We start from the raw sequence: 27848 nt of genomic DNA on the forward strand, positions 1-27848 counted from the left end.
TTGTAGCTGAGTGTAATGATTTTAATACACTGTAATTCATGGTAATGTAAAGACGTAGTTCACTGCTATTTTGATTGCTATGATACCAGTGATAGACACACATTCAATGACTAGAATATGAAGCAAGTGTGTGTATAAATATGCTGGAAATTGCCATTTTGGACGGGGAAATTGAACCAAACACACACACACCTCACCCTTAAAGCAGGAGGGGCAGAAATGAATTGGCAGGAGATGCTTGGGGGAGGGGACCTAGGGGGCAGAGCAGGGGAGGAAGAGGTGAAGTGGGGGCTTGGCCTTTGGGAAGGGGGCAGAGCTGAGAGGGGGCACCCACCGGCAAAACCAAAAATCAGCACCTATGGCGCATGGGGTGATATCGGTGGTGGCGCCAAAGGCAGGCGGGTGGGCATGTGGAAGCCCTGGCCATGCCAGAAGAGCGCGCCCAGCAGCACAGGCACAGCACCGCCCAAATGTCAGGGAGACGGAGTCCACATGGGCACAGCTTGTGCATGTGGGCACCAGTGGGGGCCCATTGACTGTTCTGCCCTGGGGCCCAGAATTGCTGTTGTTGAGCTTGGGGGGATTGTGCTCATGTCCTGCTTGGCACCCACAGCCCAGCTCTGCGCATTCCCATAGCTTGTCCTCTGTGTCCGTTCCCCTTTCTGTTCACTGTGCTGTTTTAGATCAATGATGACACTCATTTAAGGGGCTTCCCTTGGGTAACTGAGAGATTTACGCTCTGAATTCTCACTGGCACAGTGCTTTAAAAATCTTAAGCAGGCCAGCCCCCCAAAATCATGAGGTTTAATAAGAACAATATAGTAAGTATTAGTATTATTTTATTTGCCTTTTGGTGTCTCAGATCTTTAGACTGCACTGGGGTGAACTTTTTAAGTGTTTCTCTGCAACAAAGAGAACTAGATACTTCCTTTGTTTAGAAAACAAAGTCAAGGATCTCTCCTCCTCACATGCTTCCAGGAGCTGGGGCTTCGTCAAACACACCAAATATCACAAGACTCATGATAAAATCATGAAAGTTGGTGATGATGCTACAGCCCCTTTCCACTGAACCAAGCAGTGTTAGTATAAACAAGAATCAGGTCTTGAAAACACTGATTCCAGCTTAACCAAACTTTTAGCTCTGAGAGTTTATTATCACAAGGCTTGGAAGAATTAGCTTGTATTCATAAGTTTTGGCAAATGTTGCTTTTGCTGTCTACACACAGACCAATGACAAAATATTTCAATTGATAATAAATGATAATTACAGATATGCAAAGTAAGAACAAGGCTGCTTGAGAACTTTTTCAAGTTTGATTGAAGGACAGTGACTCTGCATCTTTTGACAGGTGATGTGACCATCTGTGTTTTGATGTTTATAAAGCTTCAGCTTTTTGAATCTCCATGTCTAGTGACATTAAATCATTGGGGTCTGATTCACTATTATCATATCCCCCCATAATTTCCCACAACTGTGAAAACTGAAATTGAGAACATTTGGAAGGAAATGCTAAAACCCAGAGTTTTGTGCAATTGTGAAAATTTAACTCAATGAATATTGAAACAAACACTTAAAACTAGCTGCAGTACAATCTGTTAATATTATATATTGTGACAAAATTCTATCCCTGACTCCATGGGTCCTGCATTTCCTGGTAGATTTTGCTAGCCTCAGAGGCTCCCTGTGACCCTCCACATAGCCCTTCTCTCTCTAGAGGCAAGGGTCACAGCTTACTGAGCCATTTTCATCATAAGCCAACAAGGGAGGTGAGGAGAAGCAACCCTCACTCACACAGTCTCTATTGTCCCCCAGTCTCAGTGATTAATCAGGGAGGAGAGGGAGGTGCCCAGGCTCACCCTCTACTCCAGGCTCCAGCCCAGGGACCCTACAATTAGCAGCTATGGTAGCTGACTTTTTGGAAATAGGACATGTACAATTCCCTGGGTCACTTCCCCACAGCAACCCCCACTCAATATCTCCTTCACAGTTACCTCAGGGCCTCCTTCCTTGCACCTGATATGGCTTTGCACTGCTTCATTCCTCCAACAGCACAACTCCCTCCCATAGCTCCTGCCACCCACCCCTTACTGACTAACTGGGAGGCTTTTAACTAGTTCCAGCCAGCCCTTGATTGGCTTCAAGTGTCCCCATCAATCTAGCTATCTCCACTGCCTTCTAGAAGGATCTTAATTGGCCCCAGGTGTCTTGATTAACCTGGAGCAACCGTCATTTGGTTACCACGGTACCAGGGATTTGTTTAGCCTGGGGCTAACACACCTGTTCCTCACTACTTTACTGTAGCCATCTGGCCTTGCCCCATTACAATATTTATCTCTCAATTAATTCTGCCAAGCCTGACTATTCTTCCTTAGCAGGGCCGGTGCAACCACTAGGAAAACTAGGCAGCCACCTAGGGCGCCAAGATTTGGGGGCACTGCTGCCAATCAAGACTCTGGCTGCGGATCGCAGACTGTAGGGAGGGAGGACGTGTATGATAAGAACCACACTCCCAGTGAATTCCTTTCCTGGATTTAGTTAAAAGCATTCTGGGATATCTCCTAATAACCTGGAGGCCAATAACAGCACTGGTGTGTGGCCACACTTGATGAGCAGCGCTGCATCACCAGCGCTGCACTTGTTATACGCCAAGCAGACCAGGTGTACAGCCAGCGCTGCAGCCAGGGAGTTGCAGCGCTGGATGTGCCTTGCAGGTATGGACAGTTACTAAGTTGCAGCGCTGTAAAGCCTCCACCAGCGCTGCAATTCTCAAGTTTGGGGTGAGAAGTGTAAGACCCCTGCTGGGCAGGGCCGGTGCAAGGATATTTTGCACCCTAGGCAAAAATTCCACCTTCTGTTCCCCTCCCCTCTCCCTTCCCCCCACCCCCAGCATCGCTTATTATAAACTTTCAAAAATTAATACTGCATAATGTGGCATTGTTCATTAGAATTAATACACGTTTGGCTTGAAAATTTATTAATTTCATTATTTAGTCTACATATTTAATAAAAATAAATGAATAACCTGACAGTGTTGACATTGTTACTGTTTTCACTTTGCACAACATAACATGGATCTTAAAATAAATCACATACATTATACACAATACACTGTCACGTCCTTCCTTCATTCTTTCATATCAAAGTCTACTACATTTTATCTGAAGCAGTTAGTGATACGTCTAGATTGTAAGAAGCAGCTTCTGTAAAAAGATAATACTTTATTGGATAAACAGTCAACAGCCATCTTGCATAAAGTATATATTAGCTATGTCATATCCATATCAAACATATTTTCATAAAGAATATAGAGTATAATGTCACACTCCTCGTGTATGTTTGCTGATCTGAAAATAGTAAAGGAGCATGCACCTTTGGGTGCAAATGCTCATGACAATACTACAGAGCCGATGCAAGCTCCATGATTCTGTGTGAGATGGCAAACAGTGAGGAGAGCCAGGCAGGTTAGTGGGTTTAGAAAAAAAGGTGTATACATTATGTATATGTTTATGCATTATAAGAAGTTTGATCCCCTGGGCACAACAACCACTGTCTGACCTGTTTGGTACCCTGCATACACTGCTAAACCAAAGCTTCCCAAAATACAGTGCATACATACAAAATACATGCAAAATACAAGTGACATAGTAACTATAGTGACTCTATGGTGACATAACTTGAGTTAACCCCACACTTAAACTGTAGGTATGGCCTTAGGTATATTAAATGTTTGGGAGAATGAGGGTAGACTACAATTCATTCAGGTGTTTTGGCTCAAGGCATTGGAACTGGCCTTACTGCACCCTACAGGCTCAGGAACAAAGAGGCCCAAGAAAAGAGATCATTTACTTATTACAATTTCTTGACTTGGGGGTGTATAACTCATGATTTTAAAATTCTTGTGGTTGTAAAAGTATCTTGGGGGTGTAGATGTGTCTTCATTCTATTTTGAAAGGAAAAACTATGAGTGGGTTGAACATAGGGTGACCAGACAGTACGTGTGAAAAATCGGGATGGGGGTGGGGGGTAATTGGAGCCTATATAAGAAAAAGACCCAAAAATTGGGACTGTCCCTATAAAATCAGGACATCTGGTCACCCTAATTGAACAAAGAATTAGATCAGTCCCTCAGGATAAGTACATTGGCTATTAGCCAAAATAATCAGGGATGCAGGCTCAGCTCTGCATGTCCCTAAACTGCCAGATAGTGAGAGTAGACAATGGGATGGTTCACTGAGTCATTGCCTGGTCTAATCATTCCCTTAGAAGCACCTGGCATTGGCCACTGTCACAAGACAGGATACTAGATGAGGCAGACCATTGGTCTGACCACCAATATTTACATCATTGGTGGATTGACTCAAAACAAAGTTTTGACAATAGGCCAGAAATTCAGTCAGAGTGGAAGTCAGATGATCCAACATAATAAACATCTGTTCTAACAATTAGAATTAAAAATTCAGGGAATTCAGGGAATCCCAGCAGCAGATAAGACAACTTGGGAAACTGCTGAGAGACTCTGTGCAATCAGATACAGTGATGAGGGATTCTTTGTTTCTGAGGTGATCTGTGTAAAATGTTTCACTGAATTAAGTATCAGGGGGTAGCCGTGTTAGTCTGTATCTACAAAAACAACAAGGAGTCCGGTGGCACCTTAAAGACTAACAGATTTATTTGGGTATAAGCTTTTGTGGGTAAAAACCTCACTTCTTCACACACCCTGAGTGCAGCAAGTTTGAGCACTTTAAAGCGCTAGTGTGGACAGGCTCCTCTCCCAGTGCTCAGAGCTAATCCCCTCGTCGAGGTGGATTACCAGGAGCACAGCGCTTTGAACTCTGTAGTGTAGCCATAGCCTCAGTAGGTTAGATCAGAGAAAGATGAGCTGCACTGATCTGCCTGTGCCTTTATGAACCCAACCTTGGGAAGCTGATGCTGAGAGGTGCTGTCTGTGAGAGGGGAAATAAAAAAGCCCCTCTGCCCCCACCATTTTTGCAAACACTGGGGTCTGTCACCGTTACCCCCTCTGCCCCTGCCTGTGCGGGGTTTTGCCCTTGGTCACCCTCTGCCAGAGCCTCACCCCGAACTTAACGCCCGCTCTTCCCCCCCACCCTGATTTTGCCCTTTAGCCCCTCCCCTAACCCTGCCTCCAGGGGTGAGCTGCAGACGGTTCGCAACGGTTCGCGCGAACCGTTTGCTAAAATTAGACGCCGGACAGAGAACCGGATGCTAAAGTTCTCTGTCCGGCAGGGGCGGCTCTAGGCACCAGCAAACCAAGCTGTTGCCTAGGGCGGCCAAATCTAGGGGGCGGCAGGCTGGGCCGGTGGACCTGCGCAGTCATGCCTGCGGGAGGTCCACGGGCGCGAGGACCGGACCTGCCGCAGGCATGACTGCGGAGGGGGCTCGTCCGCGGCTCAGCTGGACCTCCCGCAGGCATGACTGCGGCAGGTCCACCGGAGCCGCCGGACCCGCGAACCATCCGCAGCCGTGCCCACGGGAGGTTCACTGTTCCCGCGGCTCCGGTGGAGCTCCCGCAGTCATGCCTGCGGCAGGTCCGGTCCTCCGCGGCTCCGGTGGACCTGCCGCAGTCATGCCTGCGGGAGGTCCACCGGAGCCGCGGGAAGAGGGGACCCGCCGCGGGACCGAGGAAGGGCGGCGCAGCACACCGCGCTGCCTGGGGCAGCCTATTTTCTAGAGCCGCCCCTGCTGTCCGGCGTCTAATTTTAGCAAACGGTTCGCGCGAACCGTTGCAAATTCTGCCTCCACCTCCTGACATGAAGCTCCTGCTTGCTTCTCCTCCCCCACGGCTTCCCGCGAATCAGCTGTTCGCGTGTGAAGCCTGGGAGGGCTGAGAAGCAAGCAGGCTTCCCCGGCCCAGGAAGACGACGCTGAGGTAGGAAACTGGGGGGGGGGGGCCGTGTGCCCCGGCTGGTCCCTGGCGCGGCCCGTCCCGCCTCCCGGCGCGACCCTGCCCGGCCACCCCGTCCCGGGTCCCGCCCGACCCTCCTGGCGCGTCCCCGCGTTCCCGGCCCGCGTTCGGGCGCGACCCTGCCCGGCCCCGGCCCCCGGCCCGGGTCCCTGCCCGACCCTCCTGGCGCGCCCTCCCCCAGCGTTCCCGGCCTAGTGTTCCCGGCGCGACCCTGCCCGGCCCCGTCCCGGGTCCCGCCCGACCCTCACTGGCTGCGGCATGGCCCCGCGTCCGCCCCGTCCCGGCGCGCCCCTCCCGGCCCAGCGTCCCCAACCCCCGAACCCCTCCCGGCCGCCCGGCTCGGCCGCACCCTCCCGGGTCCCGCCCGACCCTCCTGGCGCGCCCTCCCCGCGTTCCCGACCGCGACCCTGCCCAGCCCCGGCCCGGGTCCCGCCCGACCCTCACCGGCTGCGGCACGGCGCGTCCCGACCCCCGAACGCCTCCCGGCTGCCGGCTCCACCCCCGGCCCTGCCGTGCCCCACCTACCGGGATGCTCGGCTCCAGCCACGGCCCCCCACCTCCAGCCCGGCCTGGCCCCATGGCTCCAGCCGCCCCTGCTGTTTTGCCAGGGGGCCGGGCTCCGGCAGCGTGGGTCTGGGCGTGGCGGCCCCTGCCCGGCTCCAGCTCTGGCCGCAGCCCTCCCTGGCTCCACCCGGCCATCCACCTGGCTCTGGCTGCCGGGCTCCCGCCGCATCCTCCGGCTCCGGCCGCGCAACTCCTGTCCCGGCCCAGCCACGTCCAGGCAGTGCGGTAAGGGGGCAGGGAGGGGGTGGTGGAGAGAGGGTAGGGGACTTTGGGGGTGGGGGGGTCAGAGGGCAGGGAACAGGGGGATTGAATGGGGGCAAGGGTCCCGGGGAGCAGTCAGGAAAGAGCAGGGTTGGATGAGGTGGTGGGGGCACTCAGGGACAGAGAGAAGGGGTAGTTGTATGGGGTAGGGGTTCTGGGGGGCCATTGAGACTGAGAGGAGGGGTTGGGTGGGGCGGCAAGGGGCAGTCCGGGGACAGGGAAGGGGATGGGTCAGGGTCTCGGTGTGTGTGTCAAGGAACATGAGGGGTTGGATGGGGCGACCCCCGAGGGAAGGAGGGAACCCGTTGTTAAAATTTTGGAGGGCGGAGGGAACCAGTTGTTAAAAATTTGGCAGCTCATCACTGCTTGCCTCCAGCTGCCTGACCCCCCTGACCAGTCAATTTCCGACCCCTGCTCAGACCCTGGCCACCCCCCTGCTCTGATTCGCCCCCTTTGCCACTTTTTAACCCCTATCCAAAGCAGTTAGCAGAATCCTACGGGTATAAGGCAGAGGGAAGGGCAGTGGCTTCAGCAGATGTACCGAGCATGCTCAGATGAGCTGCTCAGGATGCTCAGCACGCCGTAAGTAGCACATTGCTACAGGAGCAGTGTCATTCCTGGGCATGGTAAGGGGAGCCCTGGAGGGGCTATCAGGGGGCGCAGGGAGGGTTGGGAGTTGGGGGGGCTGTCAGGGGCGGGGGGAGGGTTGGATGAGTGGGAAGTTCGGGGAGGCTGTCAGGGGGCGGGGGGAGGGTTGGATGGGTCGGGGGGGTTGGGTTGATTTGTCATTTCTTTGTTTTGCTGAATTTTACTGAATAACAGGGGGTCCGATACTGTTCTTGGGGGAGATTTGTAGCTTCCTACATTTTGAATTCCGGAAATTTACTGCACCAAACCCAGCTGCCATCAGTCTGGTTTTCTCCCTGTTGCAGTTTTCTGCCTCTTGACTGGAGGGCGGCTGAATCCTTTTGTTTTTGTAAAAAATAAAATTATGCTCAGAATCAATCGAAACAGAAAACTGCATCTTTCTCTTTCTGAACATAGTGGGAATTAAGCATGTGCCTAATACTGATCCTGTGTTCAAGAGTGTCACTGAGTAGGGACTTCAGGCCATACTAAAAAAGGGAAATTTATACATTGTGTAACAGATTATCTCCTCCTGTGTGAAGAGCCATTTAAGGGGTAATATCATGAAGAAACCTATAGGAGTGCAGCTATTTAAAAATGGCAGTAGTGTTGGGAAATTGTTTTTGCTCTGTTTAAAACATTTTGCTTATTTTTAATCACGTATTATTGCACAAAATATTAGATTTTAGTTTTCCTTTGTTTCAGTTTTCTTTTTTTCCTCTCTTTTCTCCTTTGAGACAGGATAAGGGATGGGTGAATAAAATATTTTTATTCCATTTGATTAGCGTTTCTTATTTTGAGTCAATTTGAAATATTTTTTTCCATTTATCATCATTTTGTGGAGAAATTAGAAACATTAAAAAACAAAAAATATATTTTAAAAAAATTTCTAAATGCCACATTCTATTGAAATATCATTTTTGTTTAAGTATTTTTGACAAGGTTCAGTATTGTCAGCTCTGTGTTATTTGTGAATTTTATTTTGTCTCACAGCATTCGGTAATTTTCTGAAAGCCCTAATGTTCTAGTTTTGAGTTTATGTGAGAGTACTTGATTTCATTTAAAGTAAAAAAAAAATTTCTAGCCTTTATAGTTGCAGGGGAAAGTATAAGATTGAGTGTACCCTCAAGGCTGAGAAACCAAATGGCAAAAAAATAGGAACTCAAAATGTACACCTCTACCTTGATATAAAGCTGTCCTTGGGAGCCAAAAACTCTTACCGCTTTGTAGGTGAAACTGTGTTATATTGAACTTGCTGTGATCCACTGGAGTGCGCAGTCCCACCCCCAAGAGCACTGCTTTTCCGCGTTATATCCAAATCTGTGTTATATCGGGTGGCGTTATAGCGAGGTAGCGGTGTATATTTAAAATACTGATTTTAAAGTCAATAACATAACTTTTTTGACCCAATTTGTGATTATATTTTTAAATGTGTGCAGGGGGGGGATTTTTTGTATCGATTTTCATAAAGCAACAAATATTCTAAAGCACAAAAAAAAACACTCCACAAAAATGTACAGCTTGTATATGTTCCCATAATTAAGCAATTATGCAGTTTTACAGCTAATCAAAGCTACAAGACCAGACAATCATAGGTGCAGGAAGCAGAGGTGTGTGGGGGGTGCAGTGTCCCCAGGTTTTATGTGGGGCTCCACTCCTGGTCCCAGGGCTGCGATCCTGGCCCTGCACGTGGGGATCCACTCCTGCCCGCCACTAGCTGTGGCCCCAGCCTCAGTCCCTTTACCCCTGTCTGTGCCCCACCCTTCTGCAGATACAGCCCTGCTCCCAGCCCCAGCTCTGAGGGGAGGGCGTGAACAGGCATAAAGGGGGCATGAGGTAAAAATTTTGGGGGCACTTTCACTGGCTTTCAGCACCCCCACTGTAAAAAATGTTCAAGTGCCACTGCAGACAACACAAGACCACACACATCTAACACATTAGGGTGTGGGTTACACTGACTTTTGAATCCTGGGTTTGGCAGTGCTGCTGCTCTGTTTTTGAAAGGCACAAACAAATTTCAGTTTTCTGCAATAATTCATCCAATCTACACAAACCAGTGTATCACCTCTATTAATTTAATTCATCAAAGTGCTGTAGTTCTTTGGCAATAAGGGTCTGAAGGAAATGGATGAAAATTGATCTTTAAAAATGATTTAAAAAAATTAAATCAGAGGCTTTTCTTTCACTTGGATTTTTTAAATTTAAATTAAATACTGATTTATATTTCAGATTAAAATTATGACAACTGATGCTAATGCATATAACATTCAAGCAGTATATGTTTGTTTCAAAAGTTTTAAAGAAAATCAGATCAATGAAGCAGTGGCAGTCACTGTCTAAGCACCTGGAAACAGAATTTGTTTATGGGCTGACCCAGCTTTTGACAGCAATAGCCTGTTCTGCAGGTACAGAGAAAATATTTTATTCATTTCAATGTACCCAACTAGCTCAATTCAATGACTCGTCCATTCAAAGTTGAGAAACCAGTTGGGAGTTGAAAAATCAGGAAAGTTTGTTTTCCACTCTGAAATTGTGATTAAAAACAAGGTGTGAGAGGATGAGATCTACCAGCTCTAAAATCTTGAAGGACACGGTGACAAGAAACAATCAGTTCAATTCACTAACTACAGATAATAGTTCTTTTTCTAACAAAATCAGATTTGAATGCAAGACATGTTTTAGTAAAGTATTTTTCTCTTCCATATCCTGTTGTCCAGATCAAGTTACAGTGAAGATGAAGGTTCTTTCATTCTGTCCTAGCTCCGCAGTGAGCGCCTCTCTGCCTAATTTGATCATTTTCTTCATTACTTATCACATTCACAAGCTGGAATCAGGTAGGAATCCCACTGGTCCTGCTGCTCCTTGTAGGATTTGTTTCATGGTGGTGATTTATAAATCATGCCTATTCCACTCCTTTGAACAAAACTGAAAAAAAAGAGACCAAAACCAAAAAAAACCAAACCAAAATACACCCAAACCCACCCTACAACAAATTTCAGATTGGCAGTTTTCACGGAGTGTGTGGGGAGAGACTAGGCCCGGCACCCCCGGCTTCCTGCGATTCACCATGACTTAGTCACCCAGACAGTGAAACAGAAGGTTTATTTAGACGACGGGAACACAGTCCAAAACAGGTCTTGCTGGTACAGTTAAGTCCCTCTGGGGCCCTCAGTGAGGCCACAGCGCTGTTGGGAAGCCCAAGCCCCGTTGTGGCACCCCTCTCCATTTCCCAGCCAGCTCCAAACTGAAACTTCCTCCAGACTCTCACTCTGCCTCCCTCTGGCTCCTCCCCCAGCCTTTGTCCTTTGTCCAGTGTCCCAGGCAGAGGTGTTACCTGGCCTTGAACCCCCCACCCCCTCCTGGGTTCTCAGGTTACATGCTCAGGTATCCTGCCTTCCCCAATGCAGGCAACCCCAGCAAAATTGCCCTGCAACCTTCCCAGGTCAATATTCCCCACTCAGCATTCACATAACACATCAAGAACATTCCCACTTCGTCACAGCTCAGTATCAGTAAATAAGTCTCCACTTCCTCCACAACCTTTCTGGAGGAGTAATTCTCCACCTGCCGCATATGAGGGAACTCAGTTTCTCTATCTAGGTACTTATATCATCGTATCTGAGTGTGAGGCTGTATGGAATATGGGTGACCATTGATACCAATATTACAAAATCACAATAAATCTTATACAAGATATCCCACGAGAAGTAATTATGCCGCTCTACCCTGCACTGATTAGGCCTCAATTGGAGTATTGTGTCCAGTTCTGGACACCACATTTCAGGAAAGATATGGACAAATTGGAGGGAGTCCAGAGAAGAGCAACAAGGATGATTAGGGGTCTGGAAAACATGACCTATGAGGGAAGATTGAAAGAACTGGGTTTGTTTAGTCTGGGAAAGAGAAGACTGAGAGGGGACATATTTTTTTTTCAACTACCTAAAAGGTTATAAGGAGGAGGGAGAAAACTTGTTCTCCTTAACTTCTGATGATAGGACAAGAAGCAATGGGCTTAAACTGCAGCAAGAGAGGTTTAGGTTGGACATTAGGAAAAACTTCCTAACTGTCAGGGTGGTTAGACACTGGAATAAATTGCCTAGGGAGGTTGTGGAATCTCCATCATTGGAGATTTTTAAGAGCAGGTTAGACAAACTCCTATCAGGGGTGGTCTAGATGGTGCTGGTTCTGCCATGAGTGCAGGGGGCTGGACGTGATGACCTCTCGAGATCCCTTCCAGGTCTATGATTCTATGTAAGGTATCAGTGGAAAAGGCTTGATTTTGCTAAATACAAGTTTGTTTATAGTCTGTATCATCTTGATATGGTGAGATATAAATATGTGCGGTATATTTGTGTCTCAAACTTGTGCTGTGCATTTGGGTGACACCTCCAGACAGACCGGCATCAGCGCTATGCAGCCTGCTGTAGAATGAACCATTGAGAGAAGCCTGGAGCTATGAATCAGCAGGACAAGTAGACAAGTATCAGGAGGTAGCCGTGTTAGTCTGTATCCACAAAAACAACGAGGAGTCAGTTTACACTTTAAAGACTAACAGAGTTATTTGGGAAAAGCTCATGTCCAAAATAAATCTTAGTCTTTAAGGTGCCACTGGACTCCTTGTTGTTCTTCAGGACATGTAGGGACATGCATAGGTGCTGACTTCTACTGCTGCCGGTGGGTGCTTTACCCCCGCCTCTGCACCCACCCTGACTCCACACCTGCCCCGCCCCCTCCCTCCCCCATTCCAACCCCTTCCTCAAATCCCCGCCCCAGACCCGCCTCTTCCCTGCCTCCTCCCCTGAACATGCCACGTTCCCACTCCTCCCTCCCAGCGCTTGCTACAGCTGGTTGGCTGCGGCGCTGGGAGGTAGGCAGAGGAGGAGTTGTTGTGGGGTGGGGATTTGGCTGCCAGTGAGTGCTAATTTTTCTCTGTGGGTGCTCCAGCCCCGGATCACCCACAAAGTCAGCGCCTACGGGGACATGCCGATGGACAGGGGACTCCAAGTACCTTTTCATGCCCATGTGCTGTGAGTTTGTGTTTGGGACAAAGGATGTACACGCCACATGGCAAAGGATATAAAAAGGCAGCTGCATCTTCTCCATTTTGTCCGCAATCCTGCTTCTCACCTCTGGAGTAACTGACGTTTTGAAGAAAGGACTGATAGACCCCTCCAAGCTTTAGATGTGTTCCAGAGGGACTTTGCAAGCTAGCAAATTCACCAGTGCTGCTAAGAACCTGATATATGGATTCTGAAGTCTCTCTTTCTGTATATATGTGTGCGTATATATATATATATATATATATATATATATATATCTGACTGCTTTGACCATTTAGTAACTCTCTTCATTTTTCATTCCTAATAAAACCTTTAGATTTAGATACTAAAGGATTGGCTAGCAGCATGGTATTTTGGGTAAGATTCAAACCAGTATTGATCTGGTAATGTGTCTGGTCCTTTGGGGAATTAAAAGAGCATTTTGTAAAGTGAATAGTTTTAAGTAACTTCTCACTGTACTGAACCTATTTGCCAATTGGGAGCCAGAGAGTGGAATGCAGTAAAGGGGGCTGGGTGATTTCTTTTCTTGATAACCAGTGTGGGGGATCAGGAGCACAGTTTGTGACTGGTTGGTGAATCTAACTATAGTGTAAACCACCAGTTTTGGGAGAATCTTCTCTCCTTTTTGCAGCCTTCCCTGATATTGTCACTTCCACTGTGGGCTGCCCTATGCACCTCTGGTCACGCTGAGCATCCTACTTCACATGCTTGCACCCTCTGTGACCCAGTCCTTTCTCAAACACCAAGGCTACCTGGCCTAAAGCTGAAGTGATCTGGGGTCAGTGAGGCCGAGGCAAGTGAGTCCCAGAGTTGAAGACCCTGTACTGAAAATGTCCTGGCAGTGACCCCGTCTCACTAAAAACAGGTGGAGGGGGCAAAGGAGGAAAACTCAAGAACCTCAACTGATCTCAATGAAAATGGTGTCCTCATACGAGGTGAGAGGTGTGGTCTCCAAAGAAGCTGGGTCCCAAAACATTAGGGTGAAATTCTAGGTGATCTCTGTTGACTTCATTGGAGTCAGGATTTCATCTTTTCACCCTTCTCATGTTACAGCCAATGCTGAAAATCACATCAGAAATATAGTGAAGGCTGGAACAGATCAGAGCTCAGGAATACAGTGTATATACTCAGGTCACCCTGCCCATTCACGGGCCACTGAAATGGCTCTATTGCATATCAAATTAATATAAGGGGTGTTATCAGTGACACCTATACATGAGCTGGCATGTCACTTTCTACTATAAATGCTTTTTTCAGTTGCTTGTAACTTTTCCTAATTTCAAATATTCAGGTTGAAAATTTGCATGCCAAGTGTCTGCCCCAGGCTGAATTTTTGGAAAGTTTGACCCTACTGTCTCTTTTGTTTCTAGCATGTTTTCCCCCTGAGCTTGTTCTCTTTTTGTTTTGGTGTATTTCACAGCCCAGTTCAGAGTGATGGGTCCTAGTCACCCTGTCACTGCCATTGTGGGTGAGGCTATTGTTTTACCCTGTCACGTGTCCCCCAGGATGAGCGCTGTGAACATGGAGGTGAGATGGTTCCGATCTGAGTTCACTTCAGTTGTTCACCAGTATCATGAAGGAAAGGATCAGTATGGAGAGCAGATGCCAGACTATCATGGAAGGACAGAGCTTTTGAAAGCTGGCATCACGGATGGGAATATTTCCTTGCAGATTCTTAATATCAGACCCTCAGATGAAGGACAATACAACTGTTTTGTTCAAGATGGTTCTTTTTATGAAGAAGCCCTATTGGAACTGAAGATAGCAGGTCAGCTGCTCTTGTCTGTATTATCTTAGTCTGGGCTGCAGTTTTTGTTCTTTTCTACTGCAACAACTGTGACTAACAGCTTGTGAATTATTTTAGAGTAACACAGCATATCTAGATTTCAGCACACAACCACGTTCATACACTTTGGAAAATATTCTGAAAACTTTCCCAAAGTTTTATTAAAGACCTCTTCAGAATGGTCAAGAGATTTCCTTGCCCAAAAGATGTTTTTGGCTGATTTCAAAAGGAGGGAGAGAGAGGAGGGAAAAGACATCTAGACAAATATGGGTCTGGTTTATACTAGAAAAATAGGTCAGTTTAACTGTCTCTCAGGGGTGTGAAAAATGCACACCCCATGAGTGACAAAACTAAGCTGACCTAAGTCCCCATGCAGGTAGCGCTGGGTCAACAGAAGAATTCTTCTGTCAACCCAGCTACTGCCTCTCAGAGCGGTGTATTACCTATGACACCAGGAGAAGTCCTCTGTTGGTGTAAGCAGTGTCTCCACTGAAGCACCACAGTGGTGAAGCTGTGCTGCTGTAGCCTTTCAAGTGTGGACAGCCTGTGGTCTTCCAATTTCTCTGCAGTCATTCTGAGGCGAGGCTAAGGTGGGATTGCCAGGTTTATAGGCCTTCTGATGTGGTCATTACAGGTAGTTAGTTGGGGTGCAGTCAAAATCAGTTGTAGCTTTCTAATTGGCTGAGGCCACATAAAGATGGTGGTGAGGGAGGGAGACATTATGTATTTACCGTTAGTGGATGAGTCCAAGCATTTATCCCCTGCTGCTCTGACACAGGAACCATAGAGCCAGTTAGATTTATTTATTTAAAAATAGAACAAACAAAATGTTTATCCAATATACTAAAAACTGGCTTTCTGAAAAATTCATATCCCACTAGGTATTTAAATGAAGTAACCAGATCTCCAAATGTGTTCAGTGCTCCACTTCTCTTGGGTAGAGAGGACAATATCTCTCACTCAGTGAAATTATTTTAAATATTTGTTCACATCTTTTCCTGTGTCCATGGGTATTGGGAATTCAGAAGTTCCAGTGTTCATTTATCCCTTCTATGTGATCAAGTGATCTCTAGTGGGAGTAAAGGATCCACAATCTCTCACTCATCCTTTTAGCTGTTAAGTTGCCCCATTGATTTGTCACACATTTATGTAATTTTCTTCTAGCTTTGGGCTCCAATCCTCTCATCTCTGTGGAGAGTCACCAGGATGGAGGGATCCGGGTGGTTTGTCAGTCGGCTGGGTGGTACCCAGAGCCCAAGGTGCTATGGAGAGATCGCAGTGGGCAAGAATTACCATCACTGTCTGAAGCAAAATCCCTAGGGGTTAGTGGCCTGTTTGAAACAGAAAATTCTATTATTATAAAAGAACGTTCAAACCAGAACCTGTCCTGTTGGATCAGGAACACCGTTCTCAATCAAGAAAAGGAATCAACAGTTTATATAGCAGGTCAGTTACCAGCTAAACCCACACGCTTAAATCACCTTAATCAGAAACAAAACAAAACATAGGAAACAAAGAACTGAAGCATCTGTTGTGCATAGTTTACAACCTACATAAAAACAAAGAAGTTCAGAAACTGGTACCTTTACAGGTCACAACTCAGGCAATCTGATTGCCTTAATTTTGAAGATTCAGAATTATCAGAGTTTTGGGTTTCATGTAAATTTAATCCTAACTCTGATACTCCTGAAAATCTTTCTTAAAAAAATAGTATGATTTTGAGAAGAAATATTCACCAAACCTTGAAAGAGTTTGTTCCTAAAAACTTAACTTCACCACAGTGATTTTGTGAATTTGTACACTATGGTTTGTTTGCTACCTTTTCAATAAGTGAAATGTCACCAAAATTATGTGGGCTTGTTTCCGCTGACATTCAATGGGAGTTGTGCTCATAACTCACTTTGCTTTTGTTTACACATGCAAGCTGCACTGATTAGCTACTGAGTTATTGATGAAACCTCTTGTTTGAATGCTCTTATTTCAGTTTCAGAGTGTCCTATGTTTTTAGCTTAAGTCAGTTCCTTTCTGATTTATACTAAATGGAGAAAGGACACTATTCAGCTGATTTACAATTTAAAGTCTTGTCAATCAGTTTAGTTACATTGGGGCAGTCCTGATATGTGGTCAGCTGTGGAATCAATGTAACGATAACTGCATGAGTGTTACACCAATTTCACTAAAGCAGTGCACAAATCCTCTGTGGAGAAGGCCTTAGGCATGTTTGAAATGCCCACCCTGGCTAGATGATTTAAACACAAGAACGGCACAAGAAGATGAATCAATTTTCAGCACTTAATGTTTGGATTAATTGCAATTATAATTCATTGAAATAATTGGGGAAATTATTAGTGACTCACTAAAATACTCTTGCAATTTCTGAATGCTGCTGAACAGTGAGGAGCAAATTGTTTACTGCCATAACTCCACTGAAGTCAGTTCTGTTTTGTGAGCAGAGAATTTGCCCCTGAACTCAATGAAGCTCTGAATACCATGAATCAAACCAGGCCTGTTTATTCACAGGTTAATCAGTGCTAAAGTTGTGTTGGTTGGAGTAATTTTTAAAATCAGGTTTCGGTTTTTTGTGTAGCAGAGAGGGGGTCATGTTTTCACTCCTATCTCACATACGTCCTGCTGGGGACTATTTACATAGTTATATGCAATAGAGAAAAAATAGTGTTGTTCCTGTTTCCAAACTAATGTAAATCCTGTGGGGTTTATTTTTCAGATTTCTTTTTCCCAAGGGCGAATCCATGGATGGTGGCTCTGAGTGTGATTCTCCCAGTTTTCTGTGTTTGTTTCATTGGCCTCACTCTTTATCTATTTAAAATGAAAGGTAAACATCATGGCAAAATTTAGTGAAATTAACAAGAAATTTTCTTCTAATGAATGAAAAAAGGGAAGAATTAAATTTTATACTAGGCCAAGCAGGGGAAGCACCGACCTGCACTGCGCTCCCCCCAGCAGCACAGGGAAGGAAACGTTACTAAGGTTCCCATTTGCTCCAGGAGGCAGTGATCTGCACCAGCCCTTTACAGGCACAGAATATTTCTCCCCCAGAACTGCCTCAGTTAAGCTGAATGGAGCATTTGGGGAATGGGAAGAGAGAAGATTGATCCAAAACCTTCTCCACTCCTCTCTCTTTTCTGCCCACTTCCCACCCAGCTGTGCAGTTATTCCCTCCTCAGTCCCCATGGACTGTGGGAATTAGTTAATGTCTTTTTCCCTCCTCTGAGAAGTAAATATTTTGTACAGAGTTGAGTCCCCATAATGATTGTTGTGATTTTATTTTGGGAGCAGTTATCTGTGATTTCATTTAATGTTGAAAAGAAATTGGAATGAGACAAAGCCTGGCAAATTTCATCGCAATAGGTAATATTAAAAAAATATACACAGTAGAAAAGAGGGGTCTGAATAGATATGAGCTCTGAGCCTGAATCTGTGTTCTGACAATGGTGAGAAACAATAAGTCAGAGATTAAAGGTATGTCTGCACTACAGGATTATTCCAATTTTATAGAAACTGGTATTTGGATACAGATTGTATAAAGTCGAGTGCACGCAGCCACACTAAGCACATTAATTCAGGTGTGCATCCATGTACCGAGGCTAGTGTCGATTTCCAGAGCATTGCACTGTGGGTAGCTATCCCGTAGCTATCCCATAGTTCCCACAGTCTCCCCCACCCATTGGAATTCTGGGTTGAGATGCATGATGGGGCAAAAACAGTGTCGCGGGTGATTCAGGGTAAATGTCGTCACTCAATCCTTCCTCTGTGAAAGCAACGGCAGACAATCATTTTGCGCCCTTTTCCCTGGATTTCCCTGGCAGACGCCATAGCACAGCAACCATGGAGCCTGTTTAGCCATTTTGTCTAAAGGTAGAGACAGTCCTGCCTAGAATATCAGGCAAGCCTACTAAAGAACCAGAGAGGCAGTTATCCCCCCATTTGTGTGATGAAGTAATAAAGAATGCATGAATAACCCTAATCTGAAATGGCAATACCGATTTCAGCACTACTCCTTTCATCGAGGAGGATTATGGATATCGGTATTAAGAGCCCTTTATATCAATATAAAGGGCTGTGTTGTGTGGATGGGTGCAGGGTTCATTTGGTTTAACGCTGCTAAATTTGATATAAAGTCGTAGTGTAGACCAGGCCAGAGAAGGGAAAACTTTTTTCTCCTGGTGTTGAGAATATGAAACCCATCAAAGGCTCATGAATTGTATAATCACTGTGCAACTTTCACGAAATGCAGACAACTGTATAACCGAAGGCAAAAATGCTCCTAATAAGAATTTATATTTATTTCTGTTTATTTTTGATGGAACAGGATATAGAAATCTGTAAATATCATGCTCTCTCCTCCAACAAGTAAAACTTTTGTACAAATTTGTCTCCTCATAAGGGTATTTCTTTGTTTATTTATGAAATTTTTTGGGTGGAGTATTTTAACCAGAAAAAGATGAAAGCCCAGTTACTGCATCAGTTAGATCTTTGTCATTGACTTCAATGAGTGTAGGATCAAGCACTGAATGCACAAGTCCTATCACTAAAACAATCATGCTGATAATTTGAGGGCCAGAAATTCCAGTCTGCACCCCCAGAGCTCCAAGCAAAGCCAATGGGAGTGTGAGAGATAATGCAAGGAATTGGGCTCTAATGGCTAGATTTTTAAAGGTATATGGTCAGCTAACTCTCACTGAAATCAATGGGAGTTAGGGTCTGATCATTCAAGACATTTAGGAGCCTAATTCTATAAGGAATTCAAAACTTCCAGAATTGTAAATAGTCAGTTACAGTTGGACGCCTAACACTTGTGTCACCACATGGTTAATAAAACATTAATGAAATGTTTGGTATTTAGGGGCCAGGCATTCATATCATGAAAACACTCCTTTAAATCTCCATTAACTGAAAATATTCTTAAATAACTTGTATTTACATCTGTTTGCTTTATTTCGTTTCTATAGGGAAACATCTTGGAGAAATCAGTAAGTTCAATTTTTCTCCACATAGAACCTTTTCCATTAAGTTGTTTGCTGTTTTCTTATTTATGATGATGATTATTATTAAAGAGATCTCAATTTGAAAATCACATGACATATCAGTGATAATGTATTGATAATAATTCAGTATGTGGGTAAGAAGAAAGCAGAAAGAAAATGTTCTTTGAAATGTATCTTCTCTGAGGGTGAAATCCACATGGTGCTGGAGGCACCATGACATGGGGGACCAGGATGACTTTGTGCCCTCAAATGTCCTCTTGCCTCATCAGACAAGTAAATAATTTGGTCCAACATGGATCTTGTGTGTAATTATATCTGAGGAGGAGTCGTTTATTTTTTCATTTAGTGTTAAAGGGAAATTGGGATGAGATTAAGTCTGATAAATTTCACTCCAAAAGGTAATATGAAAAGCTATACACAATGTTCAACTTTCACAAAAGTCAGACAACCATATATCCAAGAGAAAAATGCTCCTAATAATAATTTATATTTTATTTCTGTTTTTAGGGAAACGTGATACAGAAATCGGTAAGTGTTGTGCCCTTTTCTCCAACAAGGAAAACTTTGTACAAATTTGTCTCCTCGTATTTTATTTTTTAAATGAGAAAAACAGGAATGCCCTGATGCTGCACCACTACCATCAATTAGAGCTGTGCCTTTGATTTCAACAAGTGGAGGATCCAACACTAAATGCACAAGTCACATCACTAGCAGAATAATGTTGATAATTTTAGGGCCCAATATTACATTCCGTGCACACCTAACGCTCCCAGCAAAGTGAATGGGAACATGTAATCTGCAAGTAACCGAGAATGGGCTCTAAGGACAGCTTTTTAAAGGTATTTGGACACCTAATGCCAATTGAAATCAATGGGACTTAGAAACCTCAATACCTTTTAAAAATCTGGCCGTAATTCCCTAGGGAATTCAAAACTTTCAGAACTAAGTCCATGCAGATAATCAGTTATTTTTTGATGCTTTACTCTAGGGTAGACACAAAATGAGCCCAAACATCTACACCCCAATTTTACAGGCCCCCACTCCATGTCTTGTGAGCCTAGTTAGCTGACATGGGTCAATGGGGGGTATTCAGTTACTGTGTAGCCACACCCTATAGGACATTGCTGGTGCTCCGCGCCCTCCCTATGGGTTGGAAAGAGACTCTTCTCCCCAGACCTCAGTTGTTTCCCTGCCAATAGCCTGGATCAATGGGTTTGTGAATGGGGGCTGTACAACTTCAATGGAATGAAGGGGAGAGTCTCATTTAGTTCTTCAAAATGTGTCCCTGCTTCTGAATCACTTTGCTCTTGCCTGGATTCATCTTAAACCAGCTGCTCTTCATCCCAGAGCCCTGGTGTTGCTGTATTTCTAAATCCTTGAAAATAGTCAGTTACTGTTGGACACTTAACTCTAGTGTGGACACATGGTTAGTAAAACATGAATGAAATGTTTGGTATTTAGGGGCCAGGTGTTCATATCATGAAAACACTCCTTTAAATCTCCATGAACTGAAAATATTCTTAAATAACTTGTATTTACATCTGTTTGCTTTATTTCGTTTCTTTAGGGAAACATCTTGGAGAAATCAGTAAGTTCAATTTTTCTCCACATAGAACCTTTTCCGTTAAGTTGATTGCTGTTCTATTATTTATGATGATTATTATTAAAGAGAGATCAATTTGAAAATCACATGAAATATCAGTGATAAGGTATTGATACGTATTCAGTATGTGGGTAAGAGGAAATTAGAAAGAAAATGTTCTTTGAAATGTATCTTCTCTGAGGGTGAAATCCACATGGTGCTGGAGGCACCATGACGTGGGGGACCAGGAGGACTCTGTGCCCTCAAATGTCCTGTTGCCTCATCTGATGAGTAAATAATTTGGTCCAACATGGATCTTGTGTGTAATTATGTTTGAGGAGGAGTTGTTCATTTTTTCATTTAATTTTAAAAGGAAATTGGGATGAAATTAAGCCTGATAAATTCCCCACTGCCCCCCCCCCCAGGTAATATGAAAAGTTATACACAATGTCCAACTTTCACAAAACTCAAACAATCGTATATCCAAGAGAAAAATGTTCCTAATCATAATTTATATTATTTCTGCTGGTTTTTTTAGGGAAACGTGATACAGAAATCGGTAAGTGTTGTGCTCTTTTCTCCAACAAGGAAAACTTCATACAAATTTGTCTCCTCATGTTTTATTCTTTTAAATGAGAAAAACATGAAAGCCCTGATGCTGCACCACTACCATCAATTAGAGCTGTGCCTTGGATTTCAATGCGTGTAGGATCCAACACTAACAGAATAATGTTGATAATTTTAGGGCCCAATATTACATTCCGTGCACACCGAACGCTCCCAGCAAAGTCAATGGGAACATGTAATCTGCAAGGAACCGGGATTGGGCTCTAAGGGCAGCTTTTTAAAGGTATTTGGACACCGAATGCCCATTGAAATCAATGGAAGTTAGGGCCAGTTTTTTAAAGGTATTTAGGTTCCTAATTCCCTAAGGAATTCAAAACTTTCAGAACTAAGTCCATGCAGATAATCAATTATTTTTGATACTTTACTCTAGTGTAGGCACAAAATGAGCCCAAACGTCTACACCCCAATTTTACAGGCCCCCAGCCCATGTCTTGTGAGCCTAGTTAGCTGACATGGATCAATTGGGGGTATTCATAGAATCATAGAATCATAGAATTCAAGATCAGAAGGGACCATTATGATCATCTAGTCTGACCTCCTGCAAGATGCAGGCCACATAAGCCGATCCACCCACTCCTTAGCAAGCGACCCCTGCCCCATGCTTCGGAGGAAGGCGAAAAACCTCCAGGGCCATTGCCAATCTTCCCTGGAGGAAAATTCCTTCCCGACCCCAAATATGGCGGTCAGCTGAACCCCGAGCATGCGGGCAAGACTCTCCAGCCAAACCCTCTGGAAAAGGTTATATCATACCATTGACCCATTGTACTATTTACCAGTGTGGCACTTAATTGACCTATTGACTAAGCCCGTTATCCTATCATACCATCCCCTCCATAAACTTATCTAGCTTAATCTTAAAGTCATGGAGGTCCTTCGCCCCCACTGTTTCCCTCGGTAGGCTGTTCCAGTATTGCACTCCCCTGATGGTTAGAAACCTTCGTCTAATTTCAAGCCTGAATTTCCTGACTGACAGTTTATATCCGTTCGTCCTCGTGTCCACATTAGCACTGAGCTGAAATAATTCTTCTCCTTCCCTGGTATTTATCCCTCTGATATATTTAAAGAGTGTAATCATATCTCCTCTTATCCTTCTTTTGGTTAAGGAAAACAAACCGAGCTCCTCAAGTCTCCTTTCATACGAAAGGCCTTCCATTCCTCTGATCATTCTAGTGGCCCTTCTTTGTACCTGTTCTAGTTTGAATTCATCCTTCTTAAACATGGGAGACCAAAACTGCACACAATACTCCAAATGAGGTCTCACCAATGCCTTATATAACGGGACTAGCACCTCCTTATCCCTACTAGAAATACCTCGCCTAATGCAACCCAAGACCGCATTAGCTTTTTATGACCACATCACATTGCCTACTCATAGTCATCCTGCGATCAACCAGGACTCCTAGGTCCTTCTCCTCCTCCGTTACTTCCAACTGGTGCGTCCCCAGCTTATAACTAAAGTTCTTGTTAGACATCCCTAAATGCATAACCTTACACTTCTCACTATTGAATTTCATCCTGTTACTAATACTCCAGTTTACAAGGTCATCTAAATCTCCCTGGAGAATATCCCGATCCTCTTCCGAATTGACAATACCCCCCAACTTGGTGTCATCCGCAAACTTTATCAGCCCACTCCTACTCTTGGTTCCCAGGTCAGCAATAAATAGATTGAATAAAATCGGACCCAAAACCGAGCCTTGAGGAACTCCACTGGTAACCCCCCTCCAACCGGACAGGTCCCCCGTCAATACTACCCTCTGCAGGCTCCCCTTTAACCAGCTCCTTATCCACCTCTGGATTTTCATTTCGATCCCCATCTTTTCCAATTTAACCAGTAATTCTTCATGCGGTACCGTATCAAACGCCTTACTGAAATCCAGATATATGAGATCCACCGCATTTCCCTTGTCTAAAAAATCTGTTACTCTCTCAAAGAAGGAGATCAAGTTGGTTTGGCATGATCTGCCTTTCGTAAATCCATGCTGTAATCTATCCCAGTTGCCATCGGCCTCATGCTCCGGAACCACTCTTTCTTTTAAGATTTTTTCCATGACTTTGCATACTACAGATGTTAGACTAACAGGCCTATAATTCCCCAGGTCACTTTTTTTCCCCTTCTTGAATATAGGAACTACATTAGCTAATCTCCAGTCAGTCGGTACAATCCCCGAATTTAGGGATTTATTAAAGATTATCGCTAACGGGCTAGCAATATCCCTCGCCAATTCCCTTAATATTCTAGGATGAAGATTATCCGGGCCCCCCGATTTACTTCCGTTAAGCTGTTCAAGTTTGGCTTCTACCTCAGATACCGTAATGTCTACCCCCATATCTTCATTCCCATCGGTCCCTCTATCACTATTCCTTAGCCCTTCATTAGCCTCATTAAAGACCGAGGCAAAGTATTCGTTCAGATATTGTGCCATTCCAAGATTATCCCTAATCTCCACTCCGTTTAAAGTTTTAAGCGGTCCACTTCTTCTTTCTTGGTTTTCTTCCTATTTATATGGCTAAAAACCGTTTGCTATTGGTTTTAATCCCTTCGCTAGGTCCATCTCCACTCGTCGCTTTGCCTTTCTCACAGCTTCCCTGCACCCTCTGACCTCAATAAGGTAGGTTTCCTTGCTGATCCCTCCCATTTTCCACTCCTGGTACGCTTTCTGTTTTTTCTTAATGACCCCTCTAAGACGCTTGCTCATCCAGCTCGGTCTAAAACTGCTACCTATGAGCCGTTTCCCGCTTCTCGGGATACATGCCTCTGACAACTCCTGCAACTTCAACCTGAAGTAACCCCAGGCGTCATCTGCCCTTAGATCCCTAAATATGTTAGCCCAGTCCACTTCCTAACTAGTCGCCTTAATTTAGTAAAATTAGCCCTTTTGAAATCATACACCCTAGTCTCAGATGCACTATTGATTATCCTCCCATTTATTTGGAAAGCAGATTAGCTCATGATCACTCGAGCCAAGGTTGTCCCCTACAACAATGTCCTCAACAAGGTCCTCGTTACTCACCAAAATCAAATCTAAAATGGCATCCCCCCTCGTCGGTTCAGCAACCACTTGATGAAGGAATTCATTAGCTATCACGTCTAGGAAAAGCTGAGCCCTATTATTATTACTAGCATTTGTTTCCCAATCTATATCCGGGAAGTTAAAGTCCCCCATGATCAAGCAGTTCCTATTAGTGTTTACCTCCTTAAAAACATTAAAGAGCTCTCTATCCATCTCTAAGCTAGATCCTGGCGGTCTATAGCACACCCCAATCACTATCCGGGTGAGGCTCTGGTAGTTTTCTTCCCCAATGTGACCATTGCCCAAACAGACTCCGTATTGTCCATTGCAGTGCTAGTTATCTCATTACATTTTACCTCATTATTGATATACAGTGCTACTCCCCCACCTTTACCTTTGCATCGATCTTTCCTAAACAGCACATACCCTTCCATACCTGTACTCCAGTCATGGCTACCGTTCCACCATGTTTCTGTTATTCCCTCGATATCCGGTTTCAATTCCCGGACCAGGAGCTCCAGTTCCTCCATTTTGTTACCTAAGCTTCTCGCATTGGTGAACAAACATCCTAATTTTTCCTGTTGGGCTCCTCTCACTCTTTTCACCCAACTCGGTAGGGACACAGTACTTCCAGTATGACTTGTAGATCTAGAATCTGTCCCCCCCCTCTTCCTTACACGTAACCGCCCCCCTCTGGCTATATCTGTTGTTATCTTGTTGTCCTCACTCCCAATGTGAAAATTTGGCGTGGAGAGCACTAGGACCTCTCCCGACCGTCTCCCCCCAGTGTCTAGTTTAAAGCTCTTTTAATCAGATGAGCCAGCCTCCCTCCTAGAAGTCTACTTCCTTCCCTACTTAGGTGGAGCCCATCCCTTGAGAACAGTTGTCTGTCCCCAAAAGCCTCCCAGTGCCCATACATCCCAAAGCCCTCCTTGTAACACCACTCCCTCAGCCAACTATTAATCGTCATGATCCTCTCACCCCTTTGGCGCCCTTCCCTAGGGACAGGTAGAATCCCACTGAAGATCACCTGAGCCTCAATTTCCTTGAGCGTCTTACCCAACCTGGCATAGTCTCCCTTGATCCTCTCTAGCGAGAATCTAGCCGTGTCATTCGTTCCTACATGAAGGATGATCAAAGGGTTCTTACCCGCTCCTCTTAGGATCCTTTTCAACCTCAGGTCCACATCCCGTATTTTAGCACCCGGTAGACAGCACACCCTTCTGTTCTCCGGATCGGCCCTGGTCACAGGCCTGTCCAACCTTCGCAGTATGGAATCCCCAATCACGTAGACCTGCCTTCGCTTGGGGACAGCACGGTCCTCTAACCTATCCCCCGTTCCCCCTGGTTGCAAGCTCCTTCCATTCCTATCATCCCTTGTGGTTCCCCTTAAGCCATCCTGTATCCTCCCTGGGCCCAAACTTGGTGCTACTTCCATCGACTCCTCCCCTTTTTCTATGGGACTGGCTGCTCGCCTCTTTTTCTTTGGCCTCCCACTGTCAGCTACCACTTGCTGTACCCCTTCCTCATTCTCCAAACCTTCAAACCTGTTCCTTAGCTCAATTTCCCCCTCACTGGCTCTCCTTTTCCTCTGCCTGCTTCTCACGGTCACATGCTTCCACTGCCCATCTTCCTCCTCTGGTGGTCCCCCTTCCTTGGCCCCAGCCCCTGCTCCCCCCTGTGCCCCTGGGCGTTCCCCCTCAGTTACTGCTTGCCATTGCTCCATCAGCCTCTCAAACCCCCTTCTATTCTCTATCAGGGTTTCTACCTGCAGCTCTAGGCCCTGGATCTTTTCCTCCAGCAGCTCTATTAGGCGACACTTCATGCATATATAATACTGTTCTGGGTCCCCCGCTAGGACCAGGTACATACCGCAGCTGCTGCATGCTCTCATCGTCGGTGTGTCCTCTGCTGCTTGGCTCATGGCTGCTGGCTGCTGCTGTCTTGGCTCCGCTTGGTGTTCTTCCCTGGGGGGCGCAGGGCCTCCCCTTACACCTCCCCCTGCCAACTCCCACGCTAACTCCCCTGTTGGCAGCCCTGTTTGCTGCCTCCTGTGCCGCTGCCTGGCTGGGCGGCCGCTTTTATAGGCCCCTCCTAGCCTGGCTCCTCCCCCTACTCAGGGCTCAGCCAATCCTGGCTCAGCTGCCCCTTCAGCAGCCTGCCCCTCCGGGCCTCTACAGCGAGATACAAACACTACACAAACAGACGCAAAGACACTCACCTGCTCCTCCAATGGCAACTCCCACGCTAACTCCCCTGTTGGCAGCCCTGTTTGCTGCCTCCTGTGCCGCTGCTCGCAGCTGATTCAGTTGCTGTGTAACCACATCCTATGGGACTTTACAGGTGCTCCGTGCCCTGCCAATGTTTGTCAGAGGGTGGAGATGGATGGCAGGAGAGAGATCACTTGATCATTACCTGTTAGGTTCACTGCCTCTAGGGCACCTGGCATTGGCCACTGTTGGTAGACAGGATACTGGGTTAGATGGACCTTTGGTCTGACCCGGTATGGCCGTTTTTATGTTCTTATGTTGGAAGGAGACTCTTCTCCCCAGACCTCAGTTGTTTCCCTGACCATAGCCTGGATCAATGGGTTTGTGAGGGATAGGCAAGGCTGCATGATGCGGGGCTGGGGTTGATTCCATCCTTGAAGAGATGCACTTAATTAGCATTTGTTTCTGATTCTATGTTACCTAGATAATCTTCAAAGAGAACTTAGTAAGTGTTTCTATTTCTCGAATGCAGCCTTTTCTGTTGTGTTGAAACTATCTCTGGATCTATTGATCTCTCACCCTTCTGCCAGGTGGAGTCGGCAGCACATGGGCTGGGTTCAATGTCAAGAGTTCCTCTTAGCAATACAAACCAGAAAAAACTTGAGACCCCGCTCAATAATCTGGGAAAATGTAATTCCTGGATCTCTTTAAGGCTTATAGTGGCACAGCTGTACCACTGCAGCTGCCCTGCAATTGGGTCTCCCATGTGGCCACTCTGTGCCGACCTCCCACCAGCGTAATTAAACCGTCCCCAATGAGCGGCAGTAGCTACGTCACTGTCCACACTGGTGCTTTTGTCAGTGAAACTAATATTAGTCAGGGACCTGCTTTTTTCACACCCTGACTGACAAAAGTTTTACTTACAAAAGTGCTGATGTAGACACAGAACAAGAGACAAGATGTCCCACTCACCCGCCCTGAGTCTGGGTGTAACAAAAGGAAACTTGTATTACAAGGCAAAGGGACCCAGCATTGTTCTGGGAAAACACCACGGCCATGATTCGAAAGCATGTAACCCTAAGCAAACACCCACCCCACAGTACATTGGGCAATGTCCTTTGTCTCAGTTTCCCACCTTGCTGTGTGAAAATCCAATGAGTGAACAACCTGTAACACACCACTGCCCT

General features: G+C 45.6%; 1 protein-coding gene across 1 annotated transcript in view; it reads left to right on the plus strand.

The window, feature by feature from the left end:
- The first annotated feature begins 7206 nt into the window (after window positions 1–7206).
- The window catches only part of LOC120383513 (butyrophilin subfamily 1 member A1-like), a 31220-nt gene continuing 10578 nt past the window's right edge, over window positions 7207–27848 (plus strand). Inside the window, exons 1-6 of the mRNA XM_039501683.1 lie at window positions 7207–7331; window positions 10094–10210; window positions 13857–14204; window positions 15387–15668; window positions 19193–19213; window positions 19736–19756. Of these exons, the coding sequence (XP_039357617.1) occupies window positions 7304–7331; window positions 10094–10210; window positions 13857–14204; window positions 15387–15668; window positions 19193–19213; window positions 19736–19756 (817 nt within the window). The 5' untranslated portion in view covers window positions 7207–7303. The remainder of the gene's footprint in view (window positions 7332–10093; window positions 10211–13856; window positions 14205–15386; window positions 15669–19192; window positions 19214–19735; window positions 19757–27848) is intronic.

This window comes from Mauremys reevesii, linkage group 15, assembly GCF_016161935.1.
Source record: "Mauremys reevesii isolate NIE-2019 linkage group 15, ASM1616193v1, whole genome shotgun sequence".
Lineage (NCBI taxonomy): Eukaryota > Metazoa > Chordata > Testudines > Geoemydidae > Mauremys > Mauremys reevesii.